At 38.1% G+C, this 20,133-nt stretch overlaps 1 protein-coding gene and 1 long non-coding RNA gene across 3 annotated transcripts in view; one reads left to right on the plus strand and one right to left on the minus strand.

Moving 5' to 3' along the window:
• LOC141743970 (uncharacterized) overlaps window positions 1–20,133 on the plus strand; it is a 39,606-nt gene that overhangs the window by 417 nt on the left and 19,056 nt on the right. The window contains exons 2-3 of the long non-coding RNA XR_012587291.1: window positions 8,832–8,964; window positions 17,046–17,149. This is a non-coding gene — a long non-coding RNA (uncharacterized LOC141743970). The remainder of the gene's footprint in view (window positions 1–8,831; window positions 8,965–17,045; window positions 17,150–20,133) is intronic.
• INTU (inturned planar cell polarity protein) overlaps window positions 12,914–20,133 on the minus strand; it is a 48,014-nt gene continuing 40,794 nt past the window's right edge. For both annotated transcript variants that reach the window (XM_074589083.1, XM_074589082.1), the window contains 4 exons: window positions 19,716–19,813; window positions 18,763–18,952; window positions 14,734–14,888; window positions 12,914–13,326 (listed from right to left, as the gene is read on the minus strand). In XM_074589083.1, coding sequence (XP_074445184.1) covers window positions 13,215–13,326; window positions 14,734–14,888; window positions 18,763–18,952; window positions 19,716–19,813 — 555 coding nt within the window. In that variant the 3' untranslated portion in view covers window positions 12,914–13,214. The remainder of the gene's footprint in view (window positions 13,327–14,733; window positions 14,889–18,762; window positions 18,953–19,715; window positions 19,814–20,133) is intronic.

Here is a 20,133-nt window from a genome sequence, read left to right on the forward strand (position 1 = left end):
AAAAATGACGTCTCCGTTTCACACAGCAGCGTGACGTCTCTCTGACACAACAGGGGACACGGCGCTGCACGGTTGTGTTCCACCGGAGAGACTAAAAATAAAGTGCAAATCCACTAAACCAGACTCACATCCATCAGGATCTTTGATTTGATTCTTTCCCCGTTTACTGTTTTTTCAACTAGAACTCTTTTCCTGAGGGTGACAGACGCCGTTTTTCTCCAAAACCCCCAGAAGCCAGAGGAGCCCCTGTTAAACACAGTTACATGTAACACAACTAGTATTTATTAGTACAAGTAATTAACCACCGCATTTTCCTTGCTGGTATCAGGACGGGGAACGCAGAGCAGGTCCTGCTCCCCCGCAGTAGCCAGGGAGACACATCCCAGCTCCGCTCCCTGTTCCAGTTCTGGGTGACTCAAAGCGTTGCACATCCTCCTCCGCAGCCCCACCCAGGGCTCCCTGGGACAAGGGAGGATACGCGAACAGTCCCGTGGAGCGGGGCGACACCGCCGAGCCATCCCAGAATAAGTCGTGCCACCCCGCAGCCAGGGGACGAGCCCCCACTGCAGGAGCACGGGCACGTCTCGGCTTGGATCTCACACCCCCGTGCTGCCGCTGCCCTGTTGTTTCCGGCAGCCACAGCAGCTGGCGTCGAGGCGCAGGCATGCACAGACATTCGTGATAGCAACAAGAAACTGCCAACAGACTTTTTATTTGCCTTGTCAAGAGTTAAGACTTTGGCGAGTTGCAGATGAGATCGCAAGCAGGATAAGCCAAACTCTGCAAGTATTTCATAAAAGTCTTGTTTGTGTGCTTCAGTGTCATGCCGATTGCCAGCTCTGCAAATGTGAGCAGCGTTCAGCCAAGTCAGATTAGCCACAGGCTTGCCTGGGCACATACCCCCCGTCAGCTACTGGCACCGCAGCAATCTTGGAACTGCTGTTGTCCGAGACTTTCCTGTTCTTGGCCTGTGGATCACAACTGACTTTTAGCAGCTAAAAGAATATTTATCACAGAATCCTCGAATGGTTTGGGTTGCAAAGGGACCTTAAAGATCACCTAGTTCCAGCCCCCCTGCCATGGGGAGGGACACCTCCCACTAGACCACATCACTCAAAATCCCATAAAATCTGGCCTTGAACACCTCCAGGGATGGGGCAGCCACAGCTTCCCTGGGCAACCTGGGCCAGTGTTTCACCGCCCTCATCATGAAAAATTTCTTCCCGATTTCTAATCTAAATCTGCCATCTTCCGGTTTGAAGTCATTACCACTCGTCCTATCACTGCAGTACTATTTGTACTAACTCAAGGAGCTAAAGGTTTTTATGTGGCATTTAAGGGTTGTGGAGAAATATTAGGAACACTGCTACCCTTTGTTTCTTTGAAACCAAACATTTAAATAATGGCCTCCTAAATACTTTCTTGATTCCTTAAATTATGAATATTCCACAAGGTTTCGTTTCTTCTTCCTTTCCCTATTGAAAATTATTACCTCAGAATCTTCTCACTTAATTGCACTGTAAGATTTATCCTCAATACTGAGAAGAATCCTCAGCCATTTTAGATTTCCTCAAGAAATAATGTATTCGGTGTTCTAAGTTTTGAGGTGCTTGGATCTCCAAGTCTTTGGGCTGCGTTTGGGCTTGAAATGCTGCCAGCCAGACTGTAGTCGTCTTGCTGTTGTTTGAGGGATGGGACAGAGAGAAGAGTGAGGCGCTGTATTTCTTAATGCCGATTAAAAAAACCCAAATGTAAACTCCTTCACTGTCTTGACTTGTGCTTTGAAATACTGTGAAAACTCATCAATAGGTTAGAAACAGGTTTTTCTTTTACTGTGGTTCACGTAGAAGCTGTAACAGGCTGATAGGTACACATACTTCCAGTGGGCTCTGCTGACAGGTGAGGGAAGCTGCCGTTACCAGAATATATTCAGGTACATGCTGTAATTCAGTAGTCAAGATCTGTAGCATTTAGTGTGAATAAAACGGAAACATTGAGAATTTTAAACAGGAGGCGAGCGTTTTCTTGGATTCATTCCTTGAACGAAATGTAAACAGTACTCTTTAGTTCCCTGAAAGCAAATTATTTCATTTAGTACATACTTAGTCACAAAAACATCCAAATAATTTCTTAAAAGCGTTGTTTGTATAACATTTAAACTATTTATATAACATTAAAAATAGGCTATGCAAACAATGAGAGTTCTATCATGAGCACTTTTCAAGCACAATAGATGTTCACTTACTATTTTAATCAGATCCCAAACTCTCTGAAACGTCAAGATTAAAAATGTCCTTAATTTTGTCCTAAAGAACTATCACTAAGGCTCCTCCTGTTCCACAGAAGATGTTGGAGAACGCTCCATGGAAGAATGCATCAAGTCCCTCTCGCTTGTATATTTTCATAAGGCAGCCAACGCTTCCTTTATATTGGTGTTCCATCTCCCCACTCTGCACACAAAATAATACGGACAGATCATTATTGCACTGCACTGAGAAAGAAACTTAGATGCCCAGCAAAATTTGTCTTTCTTTAGTAAAGAACACTAAGGAACTTCTTCCTAATGTTTCACTTAACTGTGAAGGAGAGATCTTTTAACTAATGAATATTTATCTGATGTAATGCTCTGTTAGCTTGTTCCAATAGCTAAATTTAGAAAGGCTGTGATCCTTCTTCTGATGCTTCTTTTAAGCTTTACTGGGCAAGTAGAAGGCTTAGGAATTAAATGAGGTCACTCCAGTCCTAAGGGTGCTCTGAATTGTTTCAGTGCTATTAAAACTTCCACAGCTCTTCTTTTTTTTTTCTCCTTCTTTAGTACCACTGGACTATTTTTATAGCAAGTAGGTTTCAGTTCATTAGTGATCGATAGAGTCCTCTAAAAAATATTAAGGTCTTGACTAGCACGATAATGTAAAAGCATAGGAAGGCTAAGAAGGAGGGCAGTGCAGTTTTCATCTAGCCTGCCTTGTTTGTGAGCATTAATTTGCTTGACAAATGAAAACAAAGCAAAAAGGAGGACTTGTTAGTTGCAGACCTCCACCCTGTTCACTAAAACTTGCTTCAAGTGCTTAGGGGTGAAGGAAATAAAGGATGACAAGCAGTGAATGTTCACGTGCCGGCATACGACCATTTCTGCAGAAGTCACAGCTGAAGTACTGAACTCTCCCTGCAGCTTTTTCCGAGCGCAGCATGGCTGAAAATCACGCCAGCTCCTTTAAGGTTTGAAAATTTCAACAGCGGAGTGGAGACAGCCCAGAGGAACGTTGTGTAGCCGTTCTCTGCACAGCAGAGCACTTGGGAAATAGTCTTGCCCGCTCTGGAACTCGGGAGGGTGACGACAGCCATCTCTCAGATACTCTGAGTAACAGCACGGCCCTGACAAAGCCGTTTTTTGTAGATGTGCTTGGTGAGCTGTCAAACAATTCCTGTTTCGGAACTGCATTCTCTTCAGGATTTGGGGACTGTGTTAGGAACTGACACTGGTTTTTGTCTTCACTAGCAAAAAACAAGTACACTTTCTTTTGGCAAGATTAATCCCCAAATCCCTATCTTTATATGAAATTTTACTGGAAAGAAGACACCAGGTTTTTTACTTGATGTTGAAGATTTGACTTGAGTTAGCTACATCTTTAGTTAAATCCACTTGCAGTATCAAGGTAAGGTTCTAGACTATAGTGGCAGAAAGAGTTGCCTTCTTTGTTGCCTACTTTAAGCCTTTGTGATACACTCTGCAGCTAATTTAGTGATATTTGAAGTTTCTGATGGAGACAGTGTTACATTTTGTTACATGTTCTGTTAGGAATCAAGGTAGGAGATCACTATGCATTTCCTGAACATAATAAATGCAGGAAATAGATCTATGATAAATATTCACATACATCCATTAAATAAACATAGTATCATAGCTAAAAAACATTTAAAATATTTCTGTTTGAATTGATGTGAATATATGCAAATGAAAGGATATTTGGTAATGGTTATTACTGATTACCTGACAGAAATCAACTTTGCTGAAAGCAGTAACTGTACTGTGCTCGTTATTTCAGGAAGTTATCCCATCTGGCAAATATAATTTAACTGAAGGATTAAAAGGTGCTGTATTTAATTCAAGGCTTCCTCTTGGATTAGAATAAATGTCATGATAAGAAATGGATAAAAATTGTAGTAATCAATCAGCTTTATTTGTACCTGGAGCTTCAAAACTACATGAGTGAAACAAGGATACCATGTGAAATATATTTATACCTCCATAACATATATTATATATGTCCTCTCATACTCTTTTATGCTGGTAAACCTATTAACTTACTTCATATGATTGTAATTTGTGTTTTTAATCTTGATACTATTCTCTATCCTAGTGGTAAGTTAATTACCAGAAATACAGGCAATTTTTCGGTAAAGCCTCAAGAAGCACAGTAATTAGGAATAAAGGCAGCATTAACTGTAGATTTACTGCCGATTAAGCAGATAAAGCAGAATCTGAAGGCAGTGAAATCGTATTTAGTCTGTAAGGAAGAAGCCAGTAGTGCTAATGGTGTTTGCCCACTGTAAGCTTCAAGGAGGTATGCAGGCATGACCTAAGAATCGAAGTATCCCCTGGGATTTCTTGAGAGCACCCAAGCAAGTTCTATGCCAACATTTATTCTTATGTTCTTTTGACTTTTAGAATGCTGAGAGAAAAGGATACTCTTGAAATAAAATGTAGAGACCCTTCTTTAGAACTAACAACCCCTTTTCTATTGTCAGCTGGCAAAACTTCCTCAGGGATGCAGGGAGCAAGGTCCTGATTTTTCAAGAGCATTTTTGTGGTTTTTTATTTAGTGTTTGAGGATGATCTTCACAGCAGGAATTTATATTATTATATGTACTTCAAATGCTACTGAACTACCTAGTAAAATTACCTAATAGCTAGCACCAAGATCCAACATTAATTGGTAATTATACACTATCATACCCATCACATGCTGAGAAATAATTCTCAGCTCGTACTGAGCTTTGAAGGTTACTGATTCTGCCTCACACCTGAAGAACAGCTGTGTGCCACAAAGACTATTTTTCTAACTGCCTTAGCTGGACTAATAAAGGATGTTATTCTAGCCACAAACCTGTATTACTCCAAATATCTGGCTTCTGAGTAGGAAAAAGAAGAGATCCTGTTTTTCTATTAAAAGCTCTCACCAACCTGTGAACTTTTACCATGCTCCCACAATACTATTATTTCATTTTCCTTCTTGTCTTTCTGGAGATGTTTCCAGTTTTTTTTTTTTCTGAATAGAGTCTCACCTGCTGTAAAGCTATACAGCACTTTAGTTAGCACAAACTTCAAAAATCTAGTAAGTAATTTTCAGAAAAGGATTTCAAGCTAGACTGTACCTGCATAATTGTGTATTTCCTGACAGTGTCAAAAGGATAAGACAGCATTCCTGAGAACGTAGTCACAACTTGTGCAATGAAAAAGGAAAGAATGGAGTTTGTTTTGGATTTGGCAATAATCCCTGCGAAGTAAAACACAAATGGAAGCCTGGACAAATTCTGTAAAATGTATGTCAAATCCAGCAGCTATCAAGTCTAATTTCTATCATTTCTGTTGTTAATCCTACTGTAAAATTACTTTGCTCTTCAGTAATAAACTGTATTGAGCACAAATAACTGTAAGGACAAAAGCTGTAACTAACATCCTCATTAGTTCATAATAAATATTTAAAATATCACGTTAAAGGTTTAAAACATCTGCTTTTTTGTTTGTAAAAGCTACCTTAATGGTGTTGTAACATCCAAAATAGGAGGCTCGGTATACAAGGATTCCCTGCACTGAAACACCAAAACCCTGATACAGGCCAGGAAGTCCGTCTGTCTTTGCAATTTGAATAATACAGTCACCAAGTCCATGGAACTGCTGCTCAGCAGCACCTAATAGAAAATAAATTTATGGACATTGTTATGCTTTACAGAAGCCCTTCTCTTTAGTACAAACTACTCTGCATGACTGAAGCATTTAACATTATCAAAATTATATGAAAAACATTGTTTCCTCCTCTTACGAACAAAGCATAAAGAAGAAATTGAGACACATGGATGGATGAAGACAGTTTGTTCAGATAGTGGCATCCAGTTGCTGAAACACTTTCAGGTCATATAACTTCCATTCCAATTTTGTCCTCATTCAGCACAATGCTTACGTATGAATTCTCTTACCCTCTCTGAAAAGGATTTTTTCGACATAATACCATCCTTTCACTTCCTGCCCACACATTCATACTCAAACTTATTAGAAATGTTACTAGTTTCAGCTTTTCCCTATAGTGGAACACTAGCCAGAAGCTGTGACAAAGTTAAAAAAATCCACTTTTTATATCTGTAGATTCTTCATCTGTTTCCACATTCCACCAGTAACTACACCCAAGCTCTTAGGATTCTCTACAGGTGAAAACACAGCAAGCAATAAACCCATCTTTGAAGGAAGAACTTCAAAACATATACCTTCATTTATTGAAGGGATCACGAAAATACTAATTCAGTTTTCTTTTTCAGCTCTGAATTATATGGTGCTCTTGTGACCCAGATAGCAGATAACATCTTTCTCATCTATAATCACCCCGTCCTCCGTAACAACCGGCCCGTGGATCTCCCCGCTTCAGCAATGACCAATTCTATGATGGTGGAACAGGGAAAAATAAAAACCAATGTACTTACTTTCACTGTGGCCCATAGTGTTTACCAAATAAGAAAAAGCTAATCACAGTACAAGAAACGTTTTGCGTAACATTTTTAGGTGATGATATCTGACATAGCTCTGTTGCCTTAAACAGCATCACATCTTGTGTAGTAAATGCAGACCATGTAGATGCACCCAAAAATCACTTTTTATTTGTTGGTTCGTATCTGGCACATAGATATAGTCTGTTGTCTTTAACAGAAGCTCCTTGGCACTTTACAATCTAAATGTTTTAGTAGTTATTTTTTGTTTTCAAAGATAATCCCACTAAGCAAAACCTAATGCCTGTCAACCATATTTTCTTCCCCACTTCCTATCCTGCACAAAACACATAAGAAAGCATCCAAAGACCCCGATTTCAACCATGAATATGCTGCTTTGCTAAATACTTTACTTCTGAAGAAATTAATCTTGAGTGCTATTCATGGAATGTTTCTAAAATTTGAGTCACAAGCTCATACACATGTAAGCCATCTGGAAACACTTCTAGGAGACGGAAAGGAGATTTGAAGAACTATAAACGCTGCCTTATTTACATCATGGACATTTTACTTTTTCCACTTTAAGAGAAGAAGGAAAACAGCAACCTTAAACTCTTTGCAATCAAAATGACTGTAATTAGAAAAGGACTGCTTAAGAATTTGCGTGCAACACGAGATTAATCAAACTTTAATGACTGACAGCGTTCCTCCTGGTCAGCACCACCAGAAAGGCCTGTGGCAAGGAAAGTTTCTGGCACTGCGATAAAAAACTGTCAACAAGAGAAAGCACAGAACATTGGATTTTTGTTTAAATTATCAAAACCCAACCAAAGAAATCCTAAAACAGATAACCGAAGACAGACACAAATAAAGCAGATTTTCCAGCTTGAAACAAATTAGATATGAAGAACTTATGTTCCGTTCTGCTGATATGAATGAATCTTATGTAATTTGTCAAATACCAATATCAACATTTCACTTTCCAAGGGCGAGGTTTCTTGTAATTAATTCCATGGCTGTAGACCTCCGTGTCTTTCACGAATCCATCCAAGTTAAGGGACTTTTCCCAAGTACACAGAATTGCAAGGTAAAGCAGCATAGCCCAAATGTTTATTTGCCTTTTTGAGCTATAACCTAAAACTGCTCCTTTTCTGGTGCATTGTACAAAACTAAGTTTTAAAAATGCTTTAACTATTAATAGGTATGTTTCTAGCTTTACACGTAGCAAGAAATCAGTTTTCAGTGTGAAGTATTACTTATGTACAGTAGTAATACGCACTTTCCTATCTGTAAGGTCTTTCTGGCACTCATATACTAATAATTATTAAGAAAATAATGTGAAAAAATTCAAAATTAGAGACTCCTGCTTGAGGGACACAACCCAAGAACTTCACACGTTAGAATAAAAGCAGCTGTAATTTCACGTGAGTGAAATCATGAACATAAAGATCTGAGACTAAAGTACAGGTTAATGCAGTCTTAACTGTGAGAATGTGATTGGCCCAGAAACATACATGTCTGAGTCCAAGATTTTTAACATCCATTGTAATACTTGCATCATATAACTCCAAAATAATTACATGTCCTGAACAAAACTTTGAAAATTCTAACTTATATTTATAAGCATTTATTTACATGTACCTCACAAAGTTATTAATCATCAAAGATCAAAACTCAGATTTCATTACTTTCAACAATAAACTACAGAGTAAGCATGCTCACTGTTCCTCTTGTTATAAAATAAGCTGATTACAAAATCTTATCAATATGCCACCACTAATTACGAACCATGCTGAGAGAAGGAACTGCACAGCTCTTAGGTGGATGTAGTTTGTTTATTAAACAGAACTAATATGGAGGATTATTTACCTGTTTTTCTTTATCCACTTTGGACATGAAAATCTGTTTGTATTTGTCCTTAAAAGCAAAGTTTAGAGCCTGTGTTGGGAAATACCATATAACATTTGCCAAATTGCCACGCCAAAAACTGAAACATCCTACAGAAAAATAAATGGATCTTTAAAATAACATTTCCAAAGTTTATACTACACCAAGTATATTATACAATATTCCTTTTATTGTTTCTACTTTGGTATGAGCTGTAACAAAGGCCAAAATTGTTCTTTTTGCAGGTCCTTTATTTTTCAAGCATTTGGAATTGAAAATCTGGATTTATTCTGACACTTACCGACAGATGTATGCATTCGGTGTTAGCACAAGAAAATTTGAAACTGCAAGTGAAACATCAGTAATGCTGAGAAACAGGTAAGGTTTTCAACTTCCTTACTTCATACATTTCTTAGACGAGGGGTACCTTTGTAAAATGCAGTCTGGAACTGCAGAACAGAAGAATATTTCACAGGACTGTGTATAAATTGTGTTCCTGAAGTAGCCTGCCTGTGCATTTTCGCTTCCATAGGGGGTGCTCACACTCCACATTAGAGCAATGATGAACCGCTTATACAGGTATCACAAACTTGGTACCGCTTTTGACGTTATATTATTCTAAATTGAAGAAAGGATCCCTTTGGACACTAAGATAAATGCATAAGAAGCTAAATGGAGCTGGGGAGGGTACTGCAGGAGCAAACCTTATGTGGATCATGGGGGAGAAACCAAATGTACGTGCGGATGTTCTCAGACGTGGGACTGGCTGGCCGTGTTAGACTTCACTAAGCAGTGACAGCCCAGTCATCTCTGTGACGTGTAGCCGTGCTCTTCATTCAGACGACTTAATTTTCTTGTGTTACCCTGGATGAAGGCAAAGACTCTTCAAAGACTCTCTAAGACAAAACCCTCAAAATTGTGGTTTTGTTTCTTATTTTGATCCTGCTTTCCTATACATTAACACGAGGATGCCAAATAAAGGCTGCTTTTGTAAAACTATCACAAGGAAAACGTTACGGGTATTTTACACCGTCCACAAATACCAACAACTACCAAATAAACCAAAAAAAATCCTGTGGGGATGTACCCAGCAGCCACCCCTTCCTCACCACCTCCTCCGCCACAGCCCGTACTCCTCTGAATGCCATGGCCCACGATGGAGGCTCCATCGCCATCACTTTGAAAGCGTTTCTAAAAGCTTTTGTTTCTACAAGGTTTGGGAGAGCGAGGGAAAGGCGCTGGGACAGGGGAGCGGCTCAGGGTCCCTACCTCGCTCCCTGGGGACACGCACAAAGCAGCCCACTGTGCCTGGATCTGCGTGGAGGGGGCCGGCACCTGCAGAAACAGCTTCACCCTCTCGAGGGTCTCCACCGCCCTCTTGGAGATGGCAGCCACCACGCTGCTGGCCCTCAGGTCCTTCCCAAAGGAGATACGGGGTCGCAGAGGTCCTTGCCCTGCAGGGCCAACATGGCGCATGGCACCGCCCTGGCCTTTTCCTCCTCTACCCAAAAAAGCACACAGCCAGCGGGCACTAAACTGGCTTCTTTTTCCTCAAAAGTTGATGGTCTGGGGGTATGCAGGAGCTGAGCCGCCTCTGGCTCCCGCCATTACCATCTGCAAGGGGCGGCCGGGCCCGGAAACGGAGCTTCCAGGGAGCGCCACCCTCCCTGAGCTGCTTCCAGAGACCTCTGGAACTTTCCAGGAGCTTCTGTCAGCTGCGAGAACTGGCCCCTCTCCCCCGAGTAGGAACTAGAGAATAAAAACCCCAGGTAACAAAGGGTAGTTGTTGATCATATTGAGTTATGAGTTAATAAACATTATATATGGCAAGTAAATGAATTTTAGTCGTGTTGTTTATACCCATTCCAGTGCAGGGCAGAAATATCAATTCCTTCTAGATTGCTGATAGCATTTTTTTTTTTAATTGCTTTCCGTCCCCTGCATCTCCTGACTTTATGATTAATGAAGGCATGAAACACTATTTGCTCAGTCAAAATGTTTTAATTGTTGATGTTTTTAAATGCTAACGTCTGTTTCTTGCATTCCCTTGACATTAGTAATTTTAACGCTGGTACTCCATTGATTTGTTGTGCGCCACACTGCTTTGCTGTATTTTTTAAAAATAATAATTTAAAGGCAAAAGAAATTAATTCATTTAGTGCCTTAATGCTACCATTTCAAGTCCTTTCGTAGCTTCTCTGCATCTATTCCTTTTAATATAATTTTATACGCTGATTCACAATCTTTGAAAATTACAAAGCTACAAGATTTGTATCAAAGATACTTGATAAAACTCTGTGTTCTGTAGGAAATGAAATCCTGTCATCCTTTGGGGCTCTTTTTAAACATACTCTTAAAAATCTGCAAAATACAGTCTCTGCTCAGTTGACGAACAACCAATAAAAATCCCGTAGTATCCACATAATTAATGCAAATTTTGCAACGTTTTGCTGCCGAACTACACTGCTTGGAGTATAAAAGGTGTACCATACTCGGATGCCCTTAATTCTGTTTAAGGTAGGGTGTCTTGTGAAGGAGCGAGCCAGTCTAAATAGCTGATTGGTGCTGAAGGAGTCCCACCTCCGTCGCTGCTTTTCTCCGCACCCACCTTCAGATTCACTGTTTCTTCTGCCTGGGCTCAGGTGCGTGTTTGGCCCAGCTAGGTCTGATTAAACACAAGGAGCTTGATAAAAGTTAGCTGTCCTCTTTTTAAAGCATTCAAATACCTTCTTTTTTAGCATTCAAACCATATAGCCCAGCCTTTAAGAGACTGAAACGAGACAAACATCAGCAAAATTACCCTTTACCGTGCAGATACATACTTATGTGCACACACACACAGACGTACAGGTTCTGTGAAAGCTCTTAAACCTGCTAGAAGCCATGCAGCAAAGACTGCTTGCTTTTCTGTTCCTTCCTCCCGTACAACAAAATCTCATATTCAAACCCCACGTATTTAGACTCTCAAAAGGTGCTGTTCAGATGTTATCCATACTAATACATATTTTTATTCTTCAGAGTAAATCTCACACCACTTCATTGACGGAGAACAAATCTAAAGCACTACTGATATAACTCAGTTTTGTTATGTCTCAAACTGAAACACTCTATTTCTCATCTTCTAGGAACCATAAATTCTGGAGAAGGCTGATTAACAAAATCTTCAATCGTATGCTTAAAATTCAGGCCTAAGACTTCTACTGCTTGAATTAAAGCAACCGTTGAGTGATTCAAGACAAGCTGTGAATCGCTCTGTGAGAGTGGGCAGTTATAAGCATTTGATTGCCTATTTTAGAACTACTCTAAACAGTGTAATTTACTAGTGAAAACAAGCGCTGAAGATTTGATCATGACAGCCTACGGAGCTGAATTCACTTTCCTGAATACTTAAACTTTTTGATCCCATTGTTTAAAATGCAACTTTAGTCATGCATTTTATGAAAAGCACTCATGAAAAGCAAATAGAAATAGCGGAAATAAAAAAAAATAATAAAAATGCATTTTTGACGTGGAACATGAAGAAATGCTATGCAGATGACCAGATGTAAGCGTGCTGGCTGTGGGTAAAAAAAGCCCCAAAAATCTTACATTTGAAACTAAACTTTAGTTAAAAAACCTGTAGGAGCAGCTGGTTTGCAGATTATGAACATTTTAACATTTTGTAGGAAGGCTGAATTTTGTAGAAGAATTCTGATTTTGCAAACATCTTGCCTTCTTTTGCCTTATATGGATATAATCTAACATTTTTTGTAATATCCAGCTGTAAAGTGTAGAAGGCCTAGCTAAACAAATATTGTTTAAATAAACAAAAGAGAAAATATGTTAAGTAAAAAAACAGTAGAATAACGCTTTACTGGTCTTTTCCAAATATACATGGTTTTATTATGAATATAATAAAAAATTAGCTGTGCCCATGCATAAGTCTTAAAACTATCACCCCCCTCCCCCCATCTTCTTTTGTGCCTTCAAAATTGCGTTTTAACAAATATAAGTATTATTTATAGTTAAAAATCATGAAGTCAAGTAAAACATCAACCATATTGTAGTGCTCAAGTGTGCAGGAGACCATACTGGCAAAAATGGTAAACCATTAGTTTTGTGTTGCTAAATGCCATGAATTGTCTAAAAGATTTCTTTCTGGTTTGATTAATACAACGTTACTGAAAACACGCACTATTTTTCATGCCCTTAGAGGTGAAAAATTTTGATTAATTGGAAATATTTTTTTTCCCCCTCCATCACCAAATTGCCAGATATTCAGAGAGTACTGTGAGGATATCAGCTTATCATTTTACATTGTGTATTATACACTGAACAGCAGTGAATGTACAAATTATGTGATGTTTTAATATAATAAAGTTATGACCAGGATAAGTAATTTGACAGTATATAAAAATAAGAACTTTGTTTCTCTGAAATAATTTTAAGTATTCAATCGATGAGCTCATTAAAATCATCACTGAAGTTTTACCTGTGTCATTACCACAAGGTAGATTTATTCTTTTTTAAAAGCATTTCAAAGATATGCCACGGGTCAGCACCACAGTTGAGTTAATTTCTCTTGATACTGAAGTACTCCAAAGAGGTGACAACACCCCGCAGGCTGGCTGAATGCTCAGGAAGCTCATCTATGTAGCTAAGCCGAAGGACAGTTTAAAGGCCAGTTCAACAGCAGCTTCTGTGACTGAGTCATGGAAACAGACATAACACTCCTGAGGTTTTGGATGCAGAATGAGCCTCCTGGAGGAAAAAAAAAAAAGAAAAAAAAAAAAAGTTATCATAGGTGTTAGCTTTTTCTCCTCAGCAGCGCGATATATTTTGGTTGTACTCCGAGGTTTCAGTAAGATGTTAAAAACAACTGCTGTGTAAGACAGCTAGCAAACTTCTGTGGCTCTCCTGCATTATCTTACTTCTTTCAACACGTTAGATTTTTAAATCAAGTTCTCTGTTGAGCTTTCTCATGACTGTGTATAGAAAAAATTCTTCAGTTTTTCAGGATCTGTTTGCATGGTAGTGGTGTGCTTTGCACTAATGCAGGTTTCCAGGCTACAAGCTGGTACTTGGGAGCAAGCGCCAGTATTCACATATTTACTAATTTTTAAACTTAGTAGATCTGGGTAGGTACATTCCCACAGGTCACATTACGCTCTTCTAGGGAAAGAGCTAAAGTAGGAAAGCTGTTAAAACCTGGCGCAAGCGTGTGCAGCATTATAGCATACCATATAGCTCTGCAAATACTAATGGACTGCCCCTGATTTAACACGTTGTTTACTGAAAAAATGTTTTTTAAAAGATATCAACAGCAGCATAAACATTCTAAAATGTTTAAACTAAAGATTTTAATTTTTCCAACCCCAAGGATAGCACACAAACTGCAGTTATGTATGTTCTTGGTGGGAAACAATTGTTTTTCTTTTTTTCTCTTTAAACATATGACTTGAAGGCAAACAGGTTGAACAAAAGCTGCGTTAGAGAATTTCTACATTATTATTCCTGGCCAATAAAATTACCTGTGGATGACGTTTCCCCTCATTGTATCAGAAAAAAGGTTCTTATGCCATATTCAGAAATGTATTTTGCTGTTTTCTGAATTTCCTATCTGCGCAATAATTGAACTAGTCAATTATAACTTAATGAATTAATCAAACATAATCATTTGTCTTCCTTTCACCCCCTGCCTATACTGAATTTGTTTTTCATATGGTGAAAAACATATGCTTCCATTTAACTGGGCATTTACATTTTTCTTTCTATTTATCTAGTAAGAATACCAAATAGAGAAGATGAATGTAGAAAAGAAGGAAACACCCTTGTTGACTTCCTGCTGCTAACATGACTGTCTGCTTACTACAGTTAAAATGTAGACAGCACAAAATATAGTGAGATATATAAGTGAGAAATATAGTGAGAAGTAGTGGCTACAGAATGGGGCTTACTGGCCTGGACTTAAAACAATTACAAGATTTGAAACAGAAGATTTGGAACATCACACCAATGTGTTCCCAGATCCCAAGTTAAAGCCACATCAGTCAGTCAGCTCAAATATTTCCATGATGTGCCACAATTAAATTTATTCGTAATGAGTACAGTGGCATATTCAAAATGGGAAACACTAGCAGAAACACATTCATTTGTCCTTAAACTCACCCCACAACCCAGTAATTCATTGTTGGTGGTGGTTTCTTCTGATCAGTCCAGTTATCAGGAGAGCACTCAAACAAAACTCCATGTTCTGTTACTAGATCTAGGTCCTCAGCTTCCTTACTCAATTCCGAAGCCCCACTGCCTGCGTTTTTCTTTTTCTGTAAAACAATTGGTGAAATGTTAGTACAGAATGAAATCTTTTTACATAAACACTAGCAAATATAAGCATGTGATTTCTTCAGGAATCTCTGATGAACGATATTGCTGTCAAAAAAGGCAGACTTAGGAGATATAACTAACTTGCTTACACGATTCTTTTTTTCCACAGTTTTGTTACTTTGGCATCAAGAGGCCTTTCCATTGTTGTACAACTTAGACAAATGCTCCCTTTTTGGATTTTTTTTTTCCCCTTCTAGCTGAACACTATTTCTCTCATAAGACATCTGAGATAATACAGCTTCTCTAAACAAGCACGTTACAACAGCTAAAGCTCTCATCTTTCCTTCTCTGTGTGCCTCCCTAATTAAGAACTGTGATAGTAAAAGCCTATTGAATAAACTTGGCCAGGCAGGAATTTCTTTTTGTAAATAAACAGTCGAAGCACTTTGCTCAGAGTGTTTTCTTGCTCCTACTCAGCGTGAACGTGTAAGATGTATAGAAAATAAAGACGTTTTTGTATTCTTTTGGTTTTAGGGCTATGTTTTGTAAAGAGCTTTTGAATAAACCTTGTAAAAGTTCCAGGTGTTTCTGACTGAACTCCTGGTACCTGTTTGGTGAGGATCAAATTGTAGGAACAAAATCTACTTTCTCTCATTGCTCTGTCTTGGTGCTTAACAGTCCCGCGAGTCCAATAATGCCACGGTATTTTTCACCAGAAACGCAAGTGGGAAAAAGACTGGAATGAACATGGAGTTAAACACACGAGGAATTTTGAAAGGGTTTGTCACTACTTCAACTCTTTTCCCATTGAAGTCAAAGGAAATTTAGTACTCTTTTATAAATGTCTATATAGTAGTGAAGGAAAAACAAGCTTTAAAACCTTTTTTTTTTTTTTTTTTTTTGAAGCATAAGAAGTGAGATGAGATTATGGAAACAGGAGTGGAAGTCCCTTTGAAACAAATCTGTCTTAAGGCCAGGGCATCTCTGGATCTACCAATTAAACTTATGTTCCAATGACAAGATCCGAGGAGGTGAAAGAAAAGGTTTCCTTGAAAAAAACTTTTCATGGGACTTCTGTCTGCCATATGTAGGAGCATAAACCACATCTTTCAATTGGCCTACAATATTGAAGATGTGGGGGCTGAAGGTCTAGAAGAAAAAAGGTGGTCACATTATCACAAACATCTTAATTTCTCAAAAATGGTAGAAGAAAAAGGGAGCATTTGAGAAAAAAATGGCTAATATTTGCCTGCGAAAATGTCTTTTCAGTTTCCCTAAACATGCTTTGGATTAAATTCATAAAGCATATTCTAAATTAATAGTTCACAGAGTGGAAGAAATGACACAATAGATGACTTTACCCTTCCTATCTCTCTTCTTAGTACACAAAATTGTTTCAAACCCTGTTCTTGCTAATACTGCTACTGAAAAAAACGTAAGGAATATGTTTGTACTCAGTTTAATAGTCTTCCCCACCAAAAAAATGGGGTCGTTATTACGCAATTTCCAAGCTGACATTTGTTTATATTTTAGCACATCTTACACCATGCTATTCATACTGAAAATACTAAAGAAAAAATTAAGTACTAAGAGGGGATATTTGATAGAACTACAAGGGTCTGTACTTCCATATCCATTAAAACTTCTTTCCTTCTGATTTTATTTAAGAAAATACTAAGATGATGATAAAGAAAATGAGGCCAGGGCTGCTTCTTACATACAGTGGCATATATTGTAGGGTTTAAAAACACAGAGCTTATTTTTTCTCAATTTAAAATTTATTCAAAATTTCTGTACACATTTAGAAGTTAAATTGTGAATTTTCAGTTCTCTAAAAGTGAGGCAAAAATTAGTGATTGATCAGTTTAAATAATTTTGCATTATTGGTGCAATTCTCTGAATCCTAAGCTGTAACAATATTTAGTTGATGACAAAGAGTAAGCAGTATAATATTAATTTCTGTATTTGAGTTTTTTGTCGTGCACTATGAACAAGAAAAAACTTCCACTCATTCTTTCACATTTTCCTCATGCCATGAACAAACTGCTAATTTCAGCATTAATTATTGGAGCCAACATGCAAAAACTACCCCACATTGCTCTTAAAGAGAAACTTTGTTCTGCAGCACATGTTCATCAATTATTTCTGATTTTCAGAGCAGAATGAACCCCGCTGCTGCCTAGTCTACTCACGTCTGAAGAAGCCAGAAAATCATGTGCTGAGGTAGCGGTGGCCAAAACAGAAGTTTTGACTTTCAACCGTGAGTTTTTCACTTTTTACGAGCTTCACCTAGTAGCTGAATAGTTTCTTTATTCTTTTGTTTGTTTGTTTGTTTGAACTATAAAATGTCTATTTAACAGTTGTAACCAGAGGCAATTCGATGATAAGAAATGTTTGTGTATTCTCTCTGCTTGCTTTTGGGTTTCTACATCTCCCAACAGAAGTGCCCAAAATACATGACTCAATGCCAAAGTCCTACTCAGCCAAACCTCAGCGTCATATGAAGTTGACAGAACAATCCACCAAATTAACCTATTTTTTGCACTTAAAAGTTCCCAGATGATTTAACAAGGCACATAGGTCTAACCAGAAGTGACTTCTTCAGTAACTTCAAGAAATGATTAAGAAAAATTATACTGCTATTTACAAACTCTGTTCATTCAGTTTGTACTGTTATTTCCCATTTCTCATTTAATTCACTTGGATTGTCACTTTAGGATCTAAAAAAATGCAACTCAGACAGTATTCCACTTAGGTTTATAGTTAATTATTTCTCTTTTCCAAAAGAACTAAACAGGTCACAAAATTAGCAGAGATTAATGTTATCTTTATTTGGTTCATGTCAATAAAAATCAACTGTGCAGTTAACAAACCAGACTTTCAGCAAAATAAAGTGTGCATTGAACACAAAATGTCTGATCTGAACAGAGTATCTCATAAATGGATTCTTATACCTATTATTTAGATATCTGCATTACTACTACCATCTTTCTCCAGATGGATCATTTGGAATAAACAGAAATTTTTAGTCAAACAGGAGGTGGTACAGTTGCTGACATCAGATCTGTCCATTTTTAAGGCTAATCTAAATATTGCGTACCCACATAAAGCTCTGGCAGCTGGGATCAGGCTTCAGCCCACATCTAGCGCAAGGCTTGAATTGGTATCTTTGTAAAGGGAAGAAGCCTCACCTGTTCTGGCATCCCACCTAATCTAAAATCCAAGAGAGCTGGCAGCATAATTAAAAGGAATCAATCATTATAGCCAGTCTTATTCTAGAGAGATATCCATGTGAACAATTACAGACAGTAGTTGATGGCAGACATATAAGCAATCTTGGGTAGCACAGAAAGCAAAGAACGACCCTCTCATGGTCAGAGGCCCTCCTCAGGTCACTGTTCAGACACAGTGAAGGGAGACTGCACTGTCACTGCTCATATGAAGACATTTTCTGTGAAAAAAGAGGGCCTACATTTCCTTTTGCTGCCAATCTGAAATCCCCCCCTAGCGTTCAAATGGCTAAAACCCCACTCTTTTGCTACTTAACAGTTCTTGAACCCAGGGCGTGAAACTCTTTGCTGAGCTACAAACAAGTCCTAATATGAAACAGAGTAAGAAAGTACTATACTGGAGACATTGAGTATTTATTTTGAGGGCATTTTTGGTGGGAGAGCGAGCCATCATTGCACGCATACTTGGTTGGATGGTCAGAGAAAGAACCTGCCCATAACAGTAAAATATCAGGAGTTTTAAAAACAACCACACACATGCAAATACATCTGCTAGTGAACTATTTAAATAATTAAGTGAAAACAATCTTGACATACAGAGTTGAGAATGTAAATAGAAAAATGGAAAACAAAGCTTCCATACTTCTTTCCTCATGGACTGCTGAAAAACGGAACGAATTGAAAGACAGCATCGATAGAAATTCTCAATTAACTGAGGGTGGATGGAGCCACCGAGCTGTGCTACTTCTTTGTGAGTTGGAGTAATAAAGATTCCTTGCATCGTTTCCAAAGATAGATAGTGGAAGAGGGTATTCTCAGGACCAGATGTCAACCTTCAAAAACAGGAGAATTCATTTAATATTCAAATAACTTTGAAATAAATTTCAGTTAAACAGCATATACTTTTGTTTCTTAAGACAGAATTGTTTTCTGGTAACTACAATAGAATACAAAAGTGGATACAGACATTCAAAAGGTTTCTATTCCTACACCAAGGAAATCCTACTAATTTAGACTGTTAACACTCAATTTAAAAAACAAAACAAAACAAAACAAGCCACCCAAAACCAAACAAACGCAAAAAACTATGGAACTAGTTAGGTATTGCACTGTGTTCTCAAAAATTCTCACCAAAAAAAAGAAAAAGGGACAGAGAAGTAAAAGCTTTGGGGGCAAAAGGAAAAAAAAGAAAAAAGGAAAGCTTTCTTTAGAGCTCAACTAAAACACCAGATCAGACTGTGCTGGCACAAGCATCAGGCAGGAACTGTGAAGATCCTGGCTTCTTTGTCCTTTGTACAGCTACCTAGACACCAGGGAGGCGCAGGATTTGTGTGTGGTCCAAAAACTCTTTTATTTGAACTTTCAAGGTCACATGTATGTGGGACATCCGCATACATTCTACTGACATATTCTTGAGAAACAGCTGTCTTTTCTAATTAAGCTCTCCATTTAAGAGCTTCACTTTTGAGAATCCTTGCATAGCAAAGTTTTGGTTAGAATAAAATGATGCAGGAGCTTCTGTGATCTGCGCGTAGTCAAAAAACGATCCAAGCACGGCCTTAGGTCTGAAATGATGAATTAAAAATGTTTTCTTACTTGATAGCGTTAAGAAGTTCTGTATCTTTCTCTGAGAGGTTCTTTCTGAGGTTTCCTAAATGAAATGGATTTGGTAGGGTATGTTTTTTTCTAGTGGTCTAAAAAAAAAGGAGATAAATAAACTAAGAAAAACCACAACTAACAAAAGAACAGAATCAAATCAAGAAATCACCTACTTAGAAGAAAATCATGTAGCATTTTTTAAAAGGCCCAAATGGTTGCATCAACTTACATAAATGCATTTTATAGCCTTTTTAAGACTAAAATGGGTTAGAAGCAGTTGTACAACTGTGCAGTAATTTGTTCTGATAATTTATGTTTACACCGTTATTATTTTGGGAATATTCTCCAATTATTTCTGCTGATTCCAATGCATCTGTGCCCACTTCAGTCATGGGAAAACCCCAAATATTTGCAA

The sequence above is a fragment of the Larus michahellis genome, chromosome 5 (assembly GCF_964199755.1).
Source record: "Larus michahellis chromosome 5, bLarMic1.1, whole genome shotgun sequence".
NCBI lineage: Eukaryota > Metazoa > Chordata > Aves > Charadriiformes > Laridae > Larus > Larus michahellis.